Raw genomic sequence first — 20,912 nt, forward strand, 5'->3', positions numbered from 1 at the left:
CCCACTCTCACCACTATTATTCAACATAGTTTTGGAAGTTTTAGCCACAGCAATCAGGGAAGAAAAAGAAACAAAAGGAATCCAAATCAGAAAAGAAGAAGTAAAGCTGTCACTGTTTGCAGATGATATGATACTAGACATAGAGAATCCTAAAGATGCTACCAGAAAACTACTAGAGCTAATCCATGAATTTGGTAAAGTAGCAGGATACAAAATTAATGCACAGAAATTTCTGGCATTCCTATACACTAATGATGAAAAATCTGAAAGAGAAATTAAGGAAACACTCCCATTTACCATTACAACCAAAGGAATAAAATATCTAGGAATAAACCTACCTAAGGAGAGAAAAGACCTATATGGAGAAAACTATAAGACACTGATGAAAGAAATTAAAGATGATACAAACAGATGGAGAGATATACCATGTTCTTGGATTGGAAGAATCAACATTGTGGAAATGACTCTACTACCCAAAGCAACCTACAGATTCAATGCAATTCCTATGAAACCACCAATGGCATTTTTCACAGAACTAGAACATAAAACTTCACAATTTGGATGGAAACACAAAAGACCCCGAATAGCCAAAGCAAACTTGAGAAAGAAAAACAGAGCTGGAGGAATCAGCCTCCCTGACTTCAGACTATACTACAAAGCTACAGTAATGAAGACAGTATGGTACTGGCACAAAAACAGAAATATAGATCGATGGAACAGGATAGAAAGACCAGAGATAAACCCCCACACATATGGTCACATTATTTTTGATAAAGGAAGCAAGAATATACAATGGAGAAAAGACAGCCTCTTCAATAAATGGTGCTGGGAAAACTGGACAGCTACATGTAAAAGAATGAAACTAGAACACTTCCTAATACCAGACACAAAACTAAACTTCAAATGGATTAAAGACCTAAACGTAAGGCCAGACACTATCAAACTCTGCGAGGAAAGCATAGGCAGAACACTCTATGACATAAATTACAGCAAGACCTTTTCTGAGTCACCCCCTAGAGAATTGGAAATAAAACCAAAAATAAACAAATGCGGCCAAATGAAACTTAAAAGTTTTGCATAGCAAAGTAAAACATAAACAAGACAAAAGGACAACCCTCAGAATAGAAGAAAATATTTGCAAATGAAGAAACTGACAAAGGATTAATCTCTCAAATTTACAAGCAGCCCACACAGCTCAATATCAAAAAAACAAACAACCCATCCAAAAATGGGCAGAAGACCTAAATAGACATTTCTCCAAAGAAGATATACCAACCTAAGTGTCCATTGACAAATGAATGAATAAAGAAGATGTGGCACATATATACAATGGAATATTACTCAGCCATAAAAAGAAACGAAATTGGGTTATTTGTAGTGAGGTGGATGGACCTAGAGACTGTCATACAGAGTGAAGTAATTCAGAAAGATAAAAACAAACACCATATGCTAACACGTATATATGGAATCTAAAAAAGAAAAAAATGGTTCTAATGCACCTAAGGGCAGGACAGGAATAAAGACACAGACGTAGAGAATGACTTGAGGACATGCGAGGGGAGGGTAAGCTGGGATGAAGTGAGAGAATAGCATTGACATATATACACTAGCAAATGTAAAATAGATAGCTAGTGGGAAGCAGCCACATAGCACAGAGAGATCAGCTCGGTGCTTTGTGACCACCTAGAGGGGTGGGATAGGGAGGGTGGGAGGGAGGTACAAGAGGGAGGGGATATGGGGATATATGTATATGTATAGCTGATTTACTTTGTTATAAAGCAGAAACTAACACACCATTTTAATGCAATTATACTCCAATAAAGATGTTTTAAAAAAAAAAAAAAGGAGAGAGGGTGTTTTTCTTTTTCTTTTTTCTTTTTTTTGCATATTGCCAAACAGATATAAGTTCATTAGAGAAGGGATATAGTTCAAAATAACTATAATCCTGAACACATATTGCTCTTAAATTAGAAGTAGATAAACTTGATCTAATCGCTATTCCTTCTCACTCAGTATTTTGCACTTTGCTATGATTGGGCATTTAACAATCATGGAAATTACCAAAGAAAAGATAAATGTAGCACAGTATAAACAGCTTTGTAATATGTAGATATTGACTTTTATCTCTGAAGGAGCTTTGTACTTCTATGTACCTTTGCCTGAAGTTTTCTGAGGTTGGAAAATTCCTGCTTGATTCAAATCTACTTTAAGACGTTTTCATAAGCAGAAAAAATTCTGTTTTTTTCCCTTTTTTCCTTTCTAAATGTACTACTTGTTACATCATTTGCCTACAGAATACATGTTCTTTCCAAAAATCAGAGTTACTTGGTTAGCTAAATTAGAAGGTAATGAATCAGCCCGCTTGGTTTTGGTCATGTAAGATAATTTAACAGTCAAGACAATCTGTATTATTGATGACACTGTCATTTCATTCCTGGAAAGATTATCTCCCAATTCAGAACAATTAGAAAAAAGCCTGCATGCCTTTAAAGGATAGAAAAAGAAAAGATAGAAATTGCCATTTCTGCTAGCCTTTCAAATTTTTTTCTTATATGTTTCTTGTGTGTGTTTGTGTGTATGTGTGTGTATATATCAGTGCCTTCATTTATTGTTTTTGTTCATTCAAAATACAAATTACTGAGCTAAGTGCTGAAATTCTATGTGAAATCACACCAAACCTTTATAACATTAAAATGTGGTGTCATCAGTGTTTATCTTTTTGAGAACCTTCACTCTGTGAAATAAAGTAGCATCATGTATATCTGAATTTTTGTCAAGGACTGCAATGAATTCAATTATTCACTTGGAGGAAAGAAATTGGTTTAAAACATTGTATTAGACTAGCAATGCACCTATTTGCAACACACATCCATTTTTCTCATTTTTGACCACATAAATGAAGAGAGGGCCACTTCACCTTTCGCAGCCTGCCTGCTCCAAGTAGCGAGAAAGCAAGAATTGAAAGTGAGACCTTGTGACTCTGTGTCGAGTCACCCTGAGTAACTCATCTCTGGAGGATCACCAGCAATGTTCATGCCTGTATTTCCTACCAACTCAGCCGTTATTAAAATGAACAGGAGAAAGGTTGTTATTAATTCCTACAAGACTCAGCAAAACAAAGGCAAAAGGCATAAGGAAGACAATAAATTCGTGAACTTCCTTAAGAGCCTGTTACCTCTTGGAAATGAATGCTTCTCTTTAGGTCACTTTGGATAAACTTTCTCGCCTGAACGTTGAAGACGGTGAACAGCTTATCTTTTACTCATGGAATGGACGTTGACAAAGAATGTCAGTGTCATTTTTTTACAGAAAAACTAATAGAAGTAATAGAATATGTAACAAGGGTAAAAAAAAAAAATCTACTACTGAGTGAATATAAATCTAGGACTAACAAATAGAAAATAGAAGGACACAGGCTATTAACTATTACAAAGAATGCTTTCACAATTAGAGGTTCTGGAAGGAAAGAGGCTCCCAGGAAATGATATGTCCAAGGAAGAGATAATGTAACCAAGCAGGAGCCTATGTGGGCTTCTGGGGATGGACCCCTCCACCACATCCTCTGCTGTAGCGCCTCTCTGAAATACTTGGATAACAGTATCTGATGCACATTTCCTGAGCTGTTTTACAGATGCTAAAACCACCACCAAATGGAAGAAATTAATTACTTGACAACCATGAGCACATAGCCCCCAGACCTACTGGCACTAAAGATTGATAATGTTAACCCCTGTGACACCACCCTGTTACCGCACCGCCAACCAATCAGAGAATTGCGCGTGAGCTGATCGCATACCCTGTGACCCACTCCCTCGCCTTGACTTTAAAAATGCTTTGCTGAAACCCACTGAGGAGTTCGGGTTTTGAGCACTGGCTGCCCCGGACTCCTTGCTTGGCGTCTGCAATAAACGCTGCACTTTCCTTCATCACAACCCGGTGTGAGTAGATTGGCTTTACTGTGTGAAGAAGAGTGGACCCAAGTTTGGTTCGGTAACAATAGATAATAAGAGTGCTGATACTCAAGGATCCTCAAAGAGCAAACTGGAAAGCGACCTGGATGGTGCATGAATCTATGAACCCAGTCTTCCCAATGACCATGATAATTGCCTAAAAGGGGAAGGTAAAGAGAAGTATGTTTTTTCCTCTAAATACATATTGAGAGAAAAACTACTCAGTGAAATGTTATTGTGCTTTAAAAATCTTAGTTTGTGGGGCTTCCCTGGTGGCGCAGTGGTTGCGCGTCCGTGACATATATACACTAGCAAATGTAAAATAGATAGCTAGTGGGAAGCAGCCACATAGCACAGAGAGATCAGCTCGGTGCTTTGTGACCACCTAGAGGGGTGGGATAGGGAGGGTGGGAGGGAGGTACAAGAGGGAGGGGATATGGGGATATATGTATATGTATAGCTGATTTACTTTGTTATAAAGCAGAAACTAACACACCATTTTAATGCAATTATACTCCAATAAAGATGTTTTAAAAAAAAAAAAAAGGAGAGAGGGTGTTTTTCTTTTTCTTTTTTCTTTTTTTTGCATATTGCCAAACAGATATAAGTTCATTAGAGAAGGGATATAGTTCAAAATAACTATAATCCTGAACACATATTGCTCTTAAATTAGAAGTAGATAAACTTGATCTAATCGCTATTCCTTCTCACTCAGTATTTTGCACTTTGCTATGATTGGGCATTTAACAATCATGGAAATTACCAAAGAAAAGATAAATGTAGCACAGTATAAACAGCTTTGTAATATGTAGATATTGACTTTTATCTCTGAAGGAGCTTTGTACTTCTATGTACCTTTGCCTGAAGTTTTCTGAGGTTGGAAAATTCCTGCTTGATTCAAATCTACTTTAAGACGTTTTCATAAGCAGAAAAAATTCTGTTTTTTTCCCTTTTTTCCTTTCTAAATGTACTACTTGTTACATCATTTGCCTACAGAATACATGTTCTTTCCAAAAATCAGAGTTACTTGGTTAGCTAAATTAGAAGGTAATGAATCAGCCCGCTTGGTTTTGGTCATGTAAGATAATTTAACAGTCAAGACAATCTGTATTATTGATGACACTGTCATTTCATTCCTGGAAAGATTATCTCCCAATTCAGAACAATTAGAAAAAAGCCTGCATGCCTTTAAAGGATAGAAAAAAAAAAGATAGAAATTGCCATTTCTGCTAGCCTTTCAAATTTTTTTCTTATATGTTTCTTGTGTGTGTTTGTGTGTATGTGTGTGTATATATCAGTGCCTTCATTTATTGTTTTTGTTCATTCAAAATACAAATTACTGAGCTAAGTGCTGAAATTCTATGTGAAATCACACCAAACCTTTATAACATTAAAATGTGGTGTCATCAGTGTTTATCTTTTTGAGAACCTTCACTCTGTGAAATAAAGTAGCATCATGTATATCTGAATTTTTGTCAAGGACTGCAATGAATTCAATTATTCACTTGGAGGAAAGAAATTGGTTTAAAACATTGTATTAGACTAGCAATGCACCTATTTGCAACACACATCCATTTTTCTCATTTTTGACCACATAAATGAAGAGAGGGCCACTTCACCTTTCGCAGCCTGCCTGCTCCAAGTAGCGAGAAAGCAAGAATTGAAAGTGAGACCTTGTGACTCTGTGTCGAGTCACCCTGAGTAACTCATCTCTGGAGGATCACCAGCAATGTTCATGCCTGTATTTCCTACCAACTCAGCCGTTATTAAAATGAACAGGAGAAAGGTTGTTATTAATTCCTACAAGACTCAGCAAAACAAAGGCAAAAGGCATAAGGAAGACAATAAATTCGTGAACTTCCTTAAGAGCCTGTTACCTCTTGGAAATGAATGCTTCTCTTTAGGTCACTTTGGATAAACTTTCTCGCCTGAACGTTGAAGACGGTGAACAGCTTATCTTTTACTCATGGAATGGACGTTGACAAAGAATGTCAGTGTCATTTTTTTACAGAAAAACTAATAGAAGTAATAGAATATGTAACAAGGGTAAAAAAAAAAAATCTACTACTGAGTGAATATAAATCTAGGACTAACAAATAGAAAATAGAAGGACACAGGCTATTAACTATTACAAAGAATGCTTTCACAATTAGAGGTTCTGGAAGGAAAGAGGCTCCCAGGAAATGATATGTCCAAGGAAGAGATAATGTAACCAAGCAGGAGCCTATGTGGGCTTCTGGGGATGGACCCCTCCACCACATCCTCTGCTGTAGCGCCTCTCTGAAATACTTGGATAACAGTATCTGATGCACATTTCCTGAGCTGTTTTACAGATGCTAAAACCACCACCAAATGGAAGAAATTAATTACTTGACAACCATGAGCACATAGCCCCCAGACCTACTGGCACTAAAGATTGATAATGTTAACCCCTGTGACACCACCCTGTTACCGCACCGCCAACCAATCAGAGAATTGCGCGTGAGCTGATCGCATACCCTGTGACCCACTCCCTCGCCTTGACTTTAAAAATGCTTTGCTGAAACCCACTGAGGAGTTCGGGTTTTGAGCACTGGCTGCCCCGGACTCCTTGCTTGGCGTCTGCAATAAACGCTGCACTTTCCTTCATCACAACCCGGTGTGAGTAGATTGGCTTTACTGTGTGAAGAAGAGTGGACCCAAGTTTGGTTCGGTAACAATAGATAATAAGAGTGCTGATACTCAAGGATCCTCAAAGAGCAAACTGGAAAGCGACCTGGATGGTGCATGAATCTATGAACCCAGTCTTCCCAATGACCATGATAATTGCCTAAAAGGGGAAGGTAAAGAGAAGTATGTTTTTTCCTCTAAATACATATTGAGAGAAAAACTACTCAGTGAAATGTTATTGTGCTTTAAAAATCTTAGTTTGTGGGGCTTCCCTGGTGGCGCAGTGGTTGCGCGTCCGCCCGCCGATACAGGGGAATCGGGTTCGCGCCCCGGTCCGGGAAGATCCCACGTGCCGCGGAGCGGCTGGGCCCGTGAGCCGTGGCCGCTGAGCCTGGGCGTCCGGAGCCTGTGCCCCGCAACGGGAGAGGCCACAACAGAGGGAGGCCCGCACACCACAAAAAAAAAAAAAAAAAAAAAATCTTAGTTTGTAAAGCATATTTGTCTTAGTTTTTACATTTCAAAATGTAAATTCAAAATGTAAATGTGAAGTGTGTCCCTGGGGACACATAGGGATAAATACATGAAACTGTGCTAAGTGTGAAACCTGGCTATTTCATAATGTCACTTCTTTAGGTCCCTGTTCAATTGTCCTCCTTTGGTCATATCTGCATTTAAACGATGAGCTGCGGAGGGAACTTGCACACTTCCTGCAGCTGCGGCCCCATAAACTCAGTTATGAGTCTCAGCAGCGCCTTCAATGTGCTTTTCTCTCTTGTTATTCTTAGCACTGCCAGACTTAGAAAAAATATACAGGATGCCCAGTGAAATTTGAATTTCAGATAAAAAACGAATACTTTTTACTGTATGAGTGTGCCCCAGTGACAAACTATTTGTTGTTTATCTGAAATTCAAATTTCCCTGGATGTTTGACCCTGCAGAACTCCCTCATCCTACAAGGCCATAGAAAGAAAGTTTTATAATCTGTAGATCTGCATTTGTTCACATCTACCGTTTCCTTGTTCTCCTCTATTGGAAGGAAAGACATACCTATTTTCCTCACCACAGTGATCCTTCTATTTTGGGCTCTGGGTCCCACCCTTTTCTACCTTCCCTGTGGGACCTCAATAAATAAGCAATACCCCAGTTTCCTGCATCTTCAACTTCTTTGAGCCCAAGGGTTCTCTAAATGAAAAGCACAAACAGGCCCCCCAATTCCTCTCTCCCTCCACCTGGTCTATTCTCTCTTTCCTTCACACACTCCAGGGTTTCCACCTGCTCCTTTTCCTTTCCCAGGGCCATTAAATGTTGCCGTTCCATGGGGTTCTCCGTGCCCTCATGCTCTCAGTTTGCGGTTTTCTATGGGAGATCTCGCCAATCACCACCTATCGGCTCAAGACTTCCTAGTCTTCACCTAAAGTTGCAACGCCACTTCTGACCTCTAGACCGTATATGTCTCTTTGACATCTCTGTTTGGATGTTTGTTTTTATCATGTCTAAAACTGAACTCCTCTCCTTTTCTGCTTCTCAGTGTGTCCTCTCCACAGTAAATGGTACTAGAATCTACCTGGTTTTCTAAATCAGAAACTTGAGATCAGATCTATAGGTACTTAATCGTCAAGTCCTGTTTGATTTACTTTCAAAATACTTTAAAAAATGCATCTACTTCTTTTTATTCTCATGGCCACCACCACCTCTTTCCTGAGACACCACGCTGGCTTTCTAACCGGGTTCATTCAGCTTCCGTCTTGCCCTTCCTATCTGTTTTCCAAAAGCAGCTTGCGTGTTCTTCCAAAACACAAAAGTGACAGTGTTGTTCTTTTACTTAAAAGTCTACGGAAACTTCCCCTTGTCATTGGAACACTGTCCAAACTCCTAACTGTGGCTGTTAAAGACCCCGTGGTTGGCTCCCACCCCCTCCTCCTGCTCCCTGAGGGGCTACAGGGAAATCCTTTTCCCCCGAATCACTCATCTCTGCGTGCTCACTTGTACCATATCCTTTTCCTAAAACAGGTTATCTCTTCTCTTTGCTTCTCCTTTGGATTGTTCCTTAATTATTAGTTCCACAGGGAAACCTGCTGTGTTCTACTAGATCAGTATGTACCTTCAGCTTTGTTTATTCATGGATTTTTTTTTTTTTTTTTTACATTTGCCTGTTTGATTATGTCTTACCACCTGGAATATAAGTTCATTAGGGATGAGACCATTACTGCATTTTCCACTGTATTTACAGCTTCTAGGACCTAGCTCTGATACAGAGTAAATTCCCAAGGAATAGTTGCTCAATGTGTGAATGAATAAGTGGGCACACAGATATGAAGACAGCGATAAGAAAAAGGTCCATTTTAAGCACAATTTTCTTAGGAGCTCAGGCCTATGATTCAAAAATAATCTAAATCAATTTTCTAAACCCCAGTGCTTTGTCAAGAAGCATGACTCTGTTGCTTTTGAAAGGCAGTCTTCTGCTATGAACACTTGGAGTTTTAGAAATTTTCTCTCTCTACCTTCCCATACCCAGATCAAAATTATTGCAACAATTAAACAAGTCAACATATAGACTATTTTTATCATTTTCTCATCCAATTTGCCTCAAAATTTTTTCTTAATGAAGGTGAAGGCTAGAGAAAAATAACATAAAGTATACCTTCAAGTTCCCCATCCAACCCAAGATAGATCTAAAACATTACCAGGAATTATTACTTACTTTTGGGCTCTTCCTGTTTTAATGAAACCATTGAAAGAATTCAATATTCCCTCTGTCACCCAATTCCCATTATAGTACCCATGATTTTTGCAAGTCTCCTCTCTTAGGTTTCACTGATAACAAAGCCGTTCCAAAAGTTCTGTGTGAGCCATTGCTAAATTCCCAAGTTATTCTGAGTACTGCGTAGGGCACAGAATAGGTGTGAGACATGAGTCCTACCTTCAAGGAGCTAGTTGTGTAGAGAAAAGGGAACCAACACACTTGAAACAACTAAAAAAATGACTGAATACTAAAGACGTGATATTGAGAATAAAGGTTATGGGAACTGTAAGAAGGAAAATGTCACCATGGACCAGAATACTTTGGAAAAGCTTCATGGAAGAGGATAAAAATGAGAAAGCATATCTAAATATGGGCGTTTGGAGAGGAAGAGAAAGACATTTAGGAAGGAAAGAACTGCATTTGATGGTGGTTGAACACTACTGGGTTTTTTTTTGTTGTTTTTTTTGTTGTTGTTTTTGTTGTTGTTGTTTTTTTGGTACGCGGGCCTCTCACTGTTGTGGCCCCTCCCGTTGCGGAGCACAGGCTCCGGACGCGCAGGCTCAGCGGCCGTGGCTCGCGGGCCCAGCCGCTCCGCGGCACGTGGGATCCTCCCGGACCGGGGCACGAACCCGCGTCCCCTGCATCGGCAGGCGGACTCTCAACCGCTGCGCCACCAGGGAAGCCCCTGTTTTTTTTTTTTAAATGAAGTATAGTTGATTTACAATGTTGCGTTAATTTCTGCTGTACAGCAAAGTAATTCAGTTATACAAATATATATATATATTCCTTTTAATATTATTTTCCATTATGGTTTATCCCAGAGCATTGAATATAGTTCACTGTGCTGTACAGTAGGACCTTGTACCGTATTTTTTGTTTGTTTTTTCCAGCTCATAATTCTTTTCCCACGTCTTCTGGTACTAGTGCTGTTCTTTTTGGTGTTGACGTGTTCCTTCCCCAATTCGTAAGGTTCTGAAGGGGTTGCCCATAGCCACGTTTTAAATCCAGCCTTCCACCCAAGGACTGGGTCCAAGCCTAATGACCCATGCCCTGGTGACAGTGATTAGCCCATGGATGCGACCTAAGGCAGGCAATTCTATTCCTTCTCTGGGATTTCATGTAACTGCTTGAAGAGAACATTTCCCTTTCCTGTTAAGCCACTGCTGGTAAAATGTAAGCCTGCCGCTGTCTCTGTCCACAATGTTTCTTCCCTCTGCTGTACAGAGGAAGCTTGTCTGCAGTCAGAGAAAATAAGAACCACACAGAGAAGGAGAGAGAGTGAGGGAACCACATTGCTTGACTCTCTGGAGGCCCCAAGGGCATCTGTGTACCCGGATTTTCTATTTCTGGGGCCAAGACATCAAGCTCATTTGAACTGGTTTCAGCCAATCTTAACCTGAGAGACGAGTCTTGACCAAAACAGGGGGTAAACGGTGGCTGTGGAGAGAGAACAGACGTGTAGAGTCGAGTCACAAGGGGATGGTGGTAACGGGAGAGAAGACCCAGATCAAAGCAGTATCTGGAGGAAGTGACAGAACTTGGTTGGGACCGGATATACCCAATGAGAAGAAAATAGAGTCAAAACTGGAAATTCAGGGGATCTGTGAACTCACTGACAGAAGTGGGGTTAGATGGGATGAGGAAGTGTGTTTGAAGGGAAACAACAGTCAAACCATGACAGCGGAGTTCCTGGTAAAGTCGGGACTTTGTCAGCCTACGGTTTTAGCTTGATGACCTGCCCCACGCTGGTATGACAGCGTGAAATACAGGAAAGTGATCTGATTTGGTGCTTTTGGTGTCAGCACTCGGCAGAGGATGACAGAAAACTAATTATGCTTCCCAAACTCAGCCTTTCCCACAGAAAGCCCAGGGAGAATCCGTAGCATCGAACAGCGGTTCTCAAAACGTGGTCCCTGGATCAGCCGCATCTGTTATCACTGGGGAATGTTTTAGAAACGCAAAGTCATGGGCCCAGCCCCAGAGGAAGGGCATCAGAGTCTCCGGGGGTGGGGACCGCGGTCTGCCTTTTACAGGCCCCATAGCTGATACTGATATCCACTAGCTGCTCGTGAAGAATATTCTTTACATGGGACGCCACTGCAGGAGAGGTAATCCACCACTTACTGCTATGATTTCACATAGGAAGAATGACTGCCTTCAAAAAAATTTATTTTCCCTAAATCTATTCCATCAAAAACTGGATGTTGAGTATGTGCTGTCTACCAGGCACTGTTCCAGGCACTTTGGACACTGCAGGGAGCAGATCTGATACCGTCAATCACAAAACTACACAGATGTTGGCAATTAAAACTTATGCTATGCTAACTGAATTGCAATGCTGTCCCCCCGAAACTAACACAACGTTGTAAATCAACTATATTCCAATAAAAGTTTTAAAAAAATGATGCTATGGAAGTGAAGGGGACCTGAGTGTCGGTTAGGGAATCACAAAAGTTTCCCTAAAGAAATGACATTTAAATCAAGAAAGGATGACCAGGAGTTAGCCTGGGGAAGGGCAGAGCAGTTAATGTGAAGGCATCGCAGGCCCTGAAAGGGACAGGCCTGGCTCTTTCAGAGACCTGAAGACAGGCCGGCATGAGTAGGTCATGGTTAATGATGCTGTTGAAGCCAGGCAGGCAGGTCAGATAGATCACGCAGGGCCTTGTCAATCCTATTAAAGATTCTGAACTTGCCACTGACGGCAACGAAGAGGCTACCGACAGGTGTCACGCACGCGCTAACGTGATTTTTTTTCATGTAAATTCTCTATAAAAAAAAGGCAAAGCCTTTCCTGCTCCACACGTGTGGCTGTGATAGCATGATGATTAAATTCCCTCCAAGGTACACGGAGGTAATAGAGAAACTTTCTCTGCGCGAGGCTTTGATGGGGGTCAAGAGTGGGTAGAGTGTCCCTGTGGGACTAGATGCCAGGAAGAAAAAAGGCAGACGGGCTCAGGAGCTTCCTCTGCTTTGTGGCTGTAGCTGGGACTCATGCTGCCTGTCCACGTCAGGTGGCAGGAATGCGACTTCATCTTCCTCCCGTACGCAGGGGACCCCGGTGCTGGGGCTGGGTCCATACAGAGGCTTTTTCCCTACATGTGATCTCATATGGAGACTTCATTCACCTGCCAGGCATCTCAGTCGCCTCCCTGAGACGGATACCCAAATCTGTATGTCCTCCGTGACCTTGAGATTTTCATTTTTAATATCCTGATGCGATTGCCCTGTGCTCTTACGCCACGCTCACGACCACTGCAAACATGCAGCTGTTTAGTGCTGGTCTGTGTATCTAGTTCACTACCGCTTGAAAAATCACACAGACCCAGCCTTGACTGCCCTCCTGCATTTCAGTGACGTGACTCACGTTATCTGCTCAACAGCCGACCCTGGGAGGTCACCGTCACCACAAATAGGCTGCCTGCAATTAAACTCATCATGTCTTTCCCTAGCCAACTGGCCTCTGACCTCTTCTGCCTCTGTCAGTAACATCGGCTCTTACTACCTCCCAGCTTCCAAGGTCTGGAGTCTTTCTCGACTTCTTTGTCTTCCGCCCTCACCGACTGCGAGCGCTAAGATTGCACCTGATGACCTGGGGGGTCATCACCTGGTCATCACCTGCTCACCTGGGAGAACGCTGCTCACCTGGGGGGATGCAAATGCCTGCAAGCCATTTGCTCCTCCCTTTCATTCCTCTTTACCATCCTTATCCTACTCATCCCGAAGTAGGCTGCTTCCACCACATCACCACTCCTTCTCCTCAATCTAGGTCCCTTTCCAGGACATCACTGGCGTCACTGGGACTACTCTTACGTGTTGTTCTTCATCAAGCCTATTTGATTTAGTAAAGGCTGTTCTACATTATTTTTTACAGCGGAATTTTCTTTTTTTTCCTTAAAGGAATGTGATATAGAACCCCAACCCTCTGGTTAAAGATGGGCTAATGGGAGCACAATTGCCTTGATCTGTCCTTGGCAGCCTCTTTGGCACCCAGAGGCTCAGCAAGGCAGTTTGAAAACAGGGATGCACGGAACAGAGTTACGCTCCTTGGAAGGATATGCATGTTTTCTTCACAATGCCTTTAAAAAAAGTATTCTAGTTTTCCATCTATGCAAACCTTCTAACCTAGTCACACAGTTCACCAAGAGTTCCCGGGTGCACAGTGGCATTCCCTAGTCCCTGCCTGGGCCCTGCCTTGAGGGCCTGGATGCAGGCCGTGCATCTCTGCCAGGCTAACTTCTCCTTTTCTTAGCCCCAATCCCACCTCTCAAGGGGTTCCTGGATTATGTCAGCTCTCAGCAATTTTTCTTTCTTCAAATTCCTGTAGTATTCCTCTTCTTAAACTCACACTGTGCTCTCTTGAACATTCATCTTTTCGGGTATACATTTGATTTCTTCCACTAGAAAACAGGCCACTTAAGGGAAGAATCAAGTCTTTCTGTCACTTTATCCTCAGCTCCCAGTATAATATACGGCTCAAAGGATTTGCTTACTGGGTGTATTTTGACGATAACCCACAGTAAGAAATGATAGCTATAGGTCCGTCGATCTCACTTTCATTAATAGAAGTCTATATTAAATATTCTGTCTTTGAAAATGCTCCTCCAGAGCAGGGCTTTTAACTTCAGAGAGCCAGCCACTATGACTTTAATTACAAGCATGACTTTTTTCTCCAATTACCGTTAAGCCTACAACTAGCTTTTCTGACTCTCTTTCATTAAATTACTTTGGAAGTAGATTTGGGGAATGACTACAGACGTTTGTGACTGGGGAGTCCTTCATCTAGACTAGAAACAGTGTTCTGTCCGTCCCCAGACATTTTAGCAAAGTCACACTTAAATCACAGTCAAAAGTTTACAAGAAAGTTACTCGTATTCGTATCTAAGTCAAATGGTGTCACTTCTGTTTTAAACCACTTAGCGTGTTTTACAGGGCCCTCTCCACCTCTCTAGCCTCAGCTCCACCACCCGCCCCTCCCCGCCCGCCCCCCCCCCACCCCCCCGGCAGCAGCATCCAGCTCTCAGTTCCCGGGAACCCTACTGGCATGCTGCCTGGACGGCCTTCCCTGCTCTTTCCTTGATCAATTCCTGTCATGCTTGAGCCTCAGTCAGCTTGTCACTTCCTTAAGAGAGTCCTTCTCTGATTTCCCAGCATAGGTAAACCTTCCTCATTATATGCTCCTACATTCCTTATCACAATTGTAACTAACTGTGAAATAGCTTTCGTGTCTGTTATTCCCATCAGATTGTAAGCTGTCGATGTCAGAGACGCTACAAATCTTATGCACTGTAATATTTTCAGTGCCTGATGCATTTTAAACGCCTGAGTGAACACATGAACGAACATTTTATGAATGACTATTTCATAAAACTTTCAGAGAAACAAACCATTACAGTATTATTTACATCCAGAGCTTAATTCTCCTTCTCGTCCTGCCCTGAATGAACATAGGAAGTGTTCTCTGGGTCACGTGATTCACATGAAACATACATGTTCTATAAAATAACTTCAACTTTCATAAAAATAAGCCCCCAAAAGCAAGCATTATGCAACAAAAACAGCACTTGCTCCCAAACAGAATCCAAGCAACTTAAATGACTGGGTATAATAGGAAAACCCAAAATATTTGTTTTGTTTAACATTGTCTTATTTGTGCACACTAGCCTGGATAGTCACATCATTCTTTTAAATTTTAGGTTATTTTGAAAATTGTATCCAGTCGGGTAAAAAGTGCAAACAAGCAGTCTCATAGCTGTGAATTGTCTACACATTGAAACCTTTTAGTACACAATTATCACCAAAGTTAATGTGGTCTCCTTTCCCCGAAGGCCCCAGCAACCCCGCAGATATGTCCGTGACTTGTTTCTGTGCCCTTTCAGTCTCGAATTACCCTGCCGAGTCAGATAACTGGAGAACAAATTAGCACCAACTGCAGAGGAAATTTTTCTGATACAAAAATCTGAACTTAAACCCCCCAAGCCCTGAATATCCTCTGTGAGAGTGCTAACAGTTCACCAGATTTGCATTGAAGAGTCTAAAGTTTCACGCTCTCACTCATGTTTCCTCCACAATTCTTGTCTTACCGAGAGTAGGGACAGGACTCAATTGGTTTGTCAGTATTTTGACCAGGATAAGTCATTATTCAGTGAAAAGAAGGGGGAGGGGGAAATCTAACTGTACTGTGGAACAGCTTTCAGACCCACGGATACTTCTGCATTGTTCTTTCCATCCCTTGGCTTGTTTTACCACCCTATATCCAATTTGACAAATGACAGTATGAACAAAGGTTATGTTTGGAGGGTAGGTGACACACACACACACACACACACGTAACTCACAGCAGGAGGAGATCTGTTCGGATGTAATCAAGCCTTTCTCTGGAGTGACTGACCTGCATGCTTTGAAATGATCAGACCCATCGTGGTAGGTGGCGGGAGGCTTCTGAAGGAATCCTGCATCCTCCACAGGCTTGCCACCTTCTTTGACTGCCAGCATTTCAGTGCTGGAATCTGTCTCTGAAAACATTCTCTTGAGCGTTTCATTTTGCCCAAGCCTGTGCCAGAGCTCAGGATCCCTGTGGTGGTACCTGCCTCTGCTTTCCTCATGCTTCCTTGAGGGTCTCTTAATGTCAGAGGACCGTCTTGGCAGGGAAACACTGCATCCTTTCCCTCTGTGGAGATTTAAAGAGCAGCTCTCACACTCGGTCAGCTCCGGGCGCTTTTTACCTTTGGATCCCAAATGTACTGGATGGATTTCGTTAGGAGCGGAAGACTCATCGAGGTTTCCACTTGGTTTCTTATTTCTCCTTCTCCGAGACAGGCGGAACTTCACTTGGGCTCTTCTTTTTGCCTGAATCCAGTGACTCTCATCAGTGGAAGATGAATCTGAAGAATCTGTGTCAGTCTCACTCCATCGGTGGCTAGGGATTTGGAGGTGAAAATCCTTTCTTCTCCCTTTCACTTGCTCTTCTGTGTGCTCGTACCTCAGAGCAGCCCTCCTCCTCCTCCTAGGCCTCTGTTTTACTGATTTCTTACCAGACTCCTTCCTAGCAGGGCTCAGCACCACGACAGGGGTGCTTTGCTCAAATGAGGCTTCTGACATGTCATGTAAGATGGCAGATCTAGACAAAGCAGCAGGCGAAGGATGGAGAGTGGGAATGGAGAGGAAAGCCATGGGAAAACAGAGAGAGAGAGAGAGAGTGATGAAAATGATAGCATGGACCCAAAGTTGGTAAATAAAGATCAAATGAGGGAAATGCACTAAGGGAGAAAAATTAGGCTGGTATAGATTATCCACGGACAATGTAAGGCAGAGGCAACAGTCACACAGTCTCAGCAAACACAGCAGGAGTACAAAGCCCTGGTCTAAAAACACACCAGATGGGATCATTTGCTGGGCACTTACCTGCAGATGTCCTGAGTGGATGGACAGACAGACAGCCTTGACTGGCTCCTGGGAGCTGTCCCTGGGGTCGGGCTGCTCGCCTGGAGAAACAAGTTAGACAATTTGGCATCTTGGTTAAGGTAATACATGGTCGATATCTTGCTTTTCCCCCACATATTTAAAACATTACAACAAACGTGGCTGCCGGTCATGTTGATCGTGAGGCAGCTCACAGGATATAGGAAGTCGGAGGGCCGGGTTTGCAAAAGTAAAACTGATTTGAGGAACTTGGAACAGCTGAGATGCTGTACCACTTTGCTGTTTCTTCATTTGTGAGAGAGGAAGATGATTCCAGAAGTTTCTATTCTATTTACTGTAAACTTTTGAGGGGGATGGCTCAATTTGCCTTGGGAACAAATAGGCAACCCTTGAATAGCCTGTGATAGAAAGGACACAATGTCTATTATGTGACAAGGATGATAATAATCCGGGAAGCTTAAATAATCAAATAGCCCTTAGATTGCTAGACACTGCCTGGGGTTAACATTGTCCCTTTAAGGCCCCATGAGATGATATATTTAAAAACACTTCATAATATTTAAAAGCCTGCAGTGATTATTATCATTTCATCATTGACACTAATAAAATCTATCCATTGCAACATTATTGAACCTTCATATCTTTTAACCTAAGATAAGAGAGCCTGAAATTATGCAGATTGTTGGCACAAATTTGAGTCCGTTTCATGAAACTCCTACCTTTGAAACACAACATTTTCTTCACTATTTTGACTTATTTAACTGTTGTATTTAGTACAGACAATACTGACAAATCAAAAGCTAGACTGTATTGAGAATTTACTGTGCGTAAGGCACGGTGCTGTGGTTTATCTGCTGTCCCTTTAATCCTTACAATAATCTCACAAAACAGAAATAGTAATAACTAACAGTTTTGAGGGAATATTAGGTGCCAATCACTGTTCTAAGTAATTTTCATATGTTCATTCATTAATACTCACAAGAAACACATGCGGCACATACTAGAATTATCTCCATGTTACAGATAAGGAAACTGAGAAATTGGTGCTTCTCCTTGCTAGTAGGTGGTAGAGCAGGGCTTTGGGTTAGAGATCCTGCTCCTCTAGCTGCTCTCATCCCCACCTAGAAAGGCACCCCTCTGCTTCACATAGAGGTAACTGAGGGAGTCCCAGGTCCAGAATTAGGCCATTCTGACTGCACAGATGAAACTGCCACCAAGAAAATAATAGTAAAGGTAGAAAGACTAACCCCAAATTTCAAAGTAGTTCTAAAAATCTCCATATTAATGATACATACATAGAAATCAACTACAAGAAAAAACTGCAAAAAAATTTTTAAAAACACCTGAACATGTGGAGGCTACACAATATGCTACTAAACAACCAGGGTGTCACTGAAGAAATCAAAGAGGAAATAAAAGATACCTGGAGACAAATGAATATGGAAACACAATCATCCAAAATCTCTGGGACTCAGCAAAAGCAGTTCGAAGAGGAAAGTTTATAGCAATACAAGCCTACCTCGGGAAACAAGAAAAATCTCAAGTAAACAACTTATCCTTACACCTAAAGGAACTAGATAAAGAAGAACAAACAAAAGCCAAAGTTAGTAGAAGGAAAGATATAATAAAGATCAGAGCAGAAATAAACAAACTAGAGGCTAAAAAGAAAAAATTAGAAAAGATCAATGAAACTAACAGCTGGGTCTTTGGAAAGATAAGCATAATTGATAAACCTTTAGCCAGACTCATCAAGAAAAAAAGAGAGAGGGCCCAAATCAATAAAATCAGAAATGGAAAAGGTGAATTACAACCAACCCCACAAAAATACAGAAGAGCATAAGAGACTACTATGAACAACTGTATGCCAATAAAATGGACAACCTGGAAGAAATGGACAAATACTTAGAAATGCACAAGCCAACCCCACAAAAATACAGAAGAGCATAAGAGACTACTATGAACAACTATATGCCATTAAAATGGACAACCTAGAAGAAATGGGCAAATTCTTAGAAATGTACAATCTCCCAAGACTGAACCAGGAAGAAATAGAAAATATGAACAGACTGATTACCAGTAATGAAATTGAATCTGTAGTTTAAAAACTCCCAACAAACAAAAGTCGAGGATCAGATGGCTTCACAGATGAATTCTACCAAACATTTAGAGAAGAGTTAATACCTATCCTTCTCAAACTATTCCAAAGAAATTGCAGGGGAGGGAACACTTCCAAACTCTTTCCATGAGGTCAGCCTCAGCCCCATACCTAAACCAGACAAAGATATCACACAAAAAAGAAAATTCAGGCCAATATCACTGATGAGCACAGATGCAAAAATCCTCAGCAACAATACTAGCAAACTGAATCCAACAGTACATTAAAAGAATCATACACTATGATCAAGTGGGATTTGTCCCACAGAGGCAAGGAGTTTTCAATATCTGCAAATCAATCAAGGTGATACACCACATTAACAAATTGAAGAATAAAAACCATATGATCATATCAATAGATGCAGAAAAGCTTTTGACAAAATTCAACATCCATTTATGACAAAAACTCTCCAGAAAATGGGCATAAATGGGAATATACCTCGACATAATGAAGGCCATATATGACAAACCCATAGCTAACATCACACTCAATGGTGAAAAGCTGAAAGCATTTCCTCTAAGATCAGGACCAAGACAAGGATGTCCACTCTTGTTATGTTTATTTAACATAGTTTTGGAAGTCCTAGCTTCTGCAATCAGAGAAATAAATAATAAAAGGAATCCAAATCGAAAAGGAAGAAGTAATACTGTCACTGTTTGCAGATGACATGATACCATACATAGAAAATCCTAAAGACAACACCAGAAAACTAATAGAGCTAATCAATGAATTCAGTAAAGTTTCAGGATACAAAATTAATATACAGAAATCTGTTGCATTTCTATATTAATAATGAACTATCAGAAGGAGAAATTAAGGAAACAATACCATTTACCATCACCTCGAAAAGAATAAAAACTGGAATAAAACTACCTAGGAATAAAGCTACCTAAGGATGTAAAAGACCTGTACTTGGAAAACTATAAGACACTGATGAAAGAAATTGAGGACGACACAAACAGATGAAAGATATACCACGTTCATGTACTGGAAGAATTAATATTGTTAAGATGACCATACTACCCAAGGCAATCTACAGATTCAGTGCAACCCCTATCAAAATACCAAGGGTATTTTTCACAGAACAGGAACAAATAACTTTAAAATGTGTGTGGAAACACAAAAGACCCCCTATAGCCAATAGTATCTTCAGAAAGAAGAACAGAGCTGGAGGAATTAGGTTTCCTGACTTCAGACTATACTACAAAGCTACAGTAATCAAAAACTGTATGGTACTGGTACAAAAACAGAAAAATAGATCAATGGAATAGAACAGAGAGTCCAGAAATAAAACCATGCACTTATAATCAATTAACCTATGACAAAAGAGTCAAGAATATACAGTGGAGAAAAGACATTCTCTTTAATAAGTGGTACTGGGAAAACTGGACAGCTGCATACAAAGAATGAAATTAGAACATTTCCTCACACCATATACAAAAAAAAAAAAAACTAACTAACTAAAAAAAAACCCTCAAAATGGATTAAAGGCCCAAACGTAAGACATAAACCATAAAACTCCTAGAGGAAAACATAGAACACTCTTTGACATAAATTGTAACAGTATTTTTTTTTGATGTGTCTCCTAAAGCAAAGCAAAGAAAAGCAAAAATAAACAAATGGGACCTAATTAAACTTAAAAGTTTTCACAGAGCAAAGGAAACCATAAGCAAACAAAAAGACAACCTACTGAATGGGAGAAAATATTTGCAAATGATATGACAGATAAGGGGTTGATATTAAACATATAAACAGCTCATGCAACTCAACATCAAAAAACAAACAACCTGATTATAAAAATGGACAGAGGACCCGAATAGACATTTTTCTAAAGAGGACATTCAGATGGCCAACAGACACGTGAAAAGATGCTCAACATCACTAATCATCAGGGAAATGCAAATCAAAACCGCAATGGTATATCACCTCACACATAGCAAGATTACTATCATCAAAAAGAAAACAAAGGCAAGTTTTGGAAAGGATGTGGAGAAAA

The 20,912-nt window shown here is 40.8% G+C and overlaps 1 protein-coding gene across 1 annotated transcript in view; it reads right to left on the reverse strand.

Annotated features, from left to right (window-relative positions):
- Positions 1–20,912, reverse strand: part of MARCHF1 (membrane associated ring-CH-type finger 1) — a 544,235-nt gene that overhangs the window by 75,732 nt on the left and 447,591 nt on the right. Inside the window, exons 4-5 of the mRNA XM_055085795.1 lie at positions 16,744–16,823; positions 15,731–16,459 (exon numbers count right to left, since the gene is read on the reverse strand). Coding sequence (XP_054941770.1) covers positions 15,731–16,459; positions 16,744–16,823 — 809 coding nt within the window. The remainder of the gene's footprint in view (positions 1–15,730; positions 16,460–16,743; positions 16,824–20,912) is intronic.

The sequence above is a fragment of the Physeter macrocephalus genome, chromosome 7 (assembly GCF_002837175.3).
Source record: "Physeter macrocephalus isolate SW-GA chromosome 7, ASM283717v5, whole genome shotgun sequence".
Lineage (NCBI taxonomy): Eukaryota > Metazoa > Chordata > Mammalia > Artiodactyla > Physeteridae > Physeter > Physeter macrocephalus.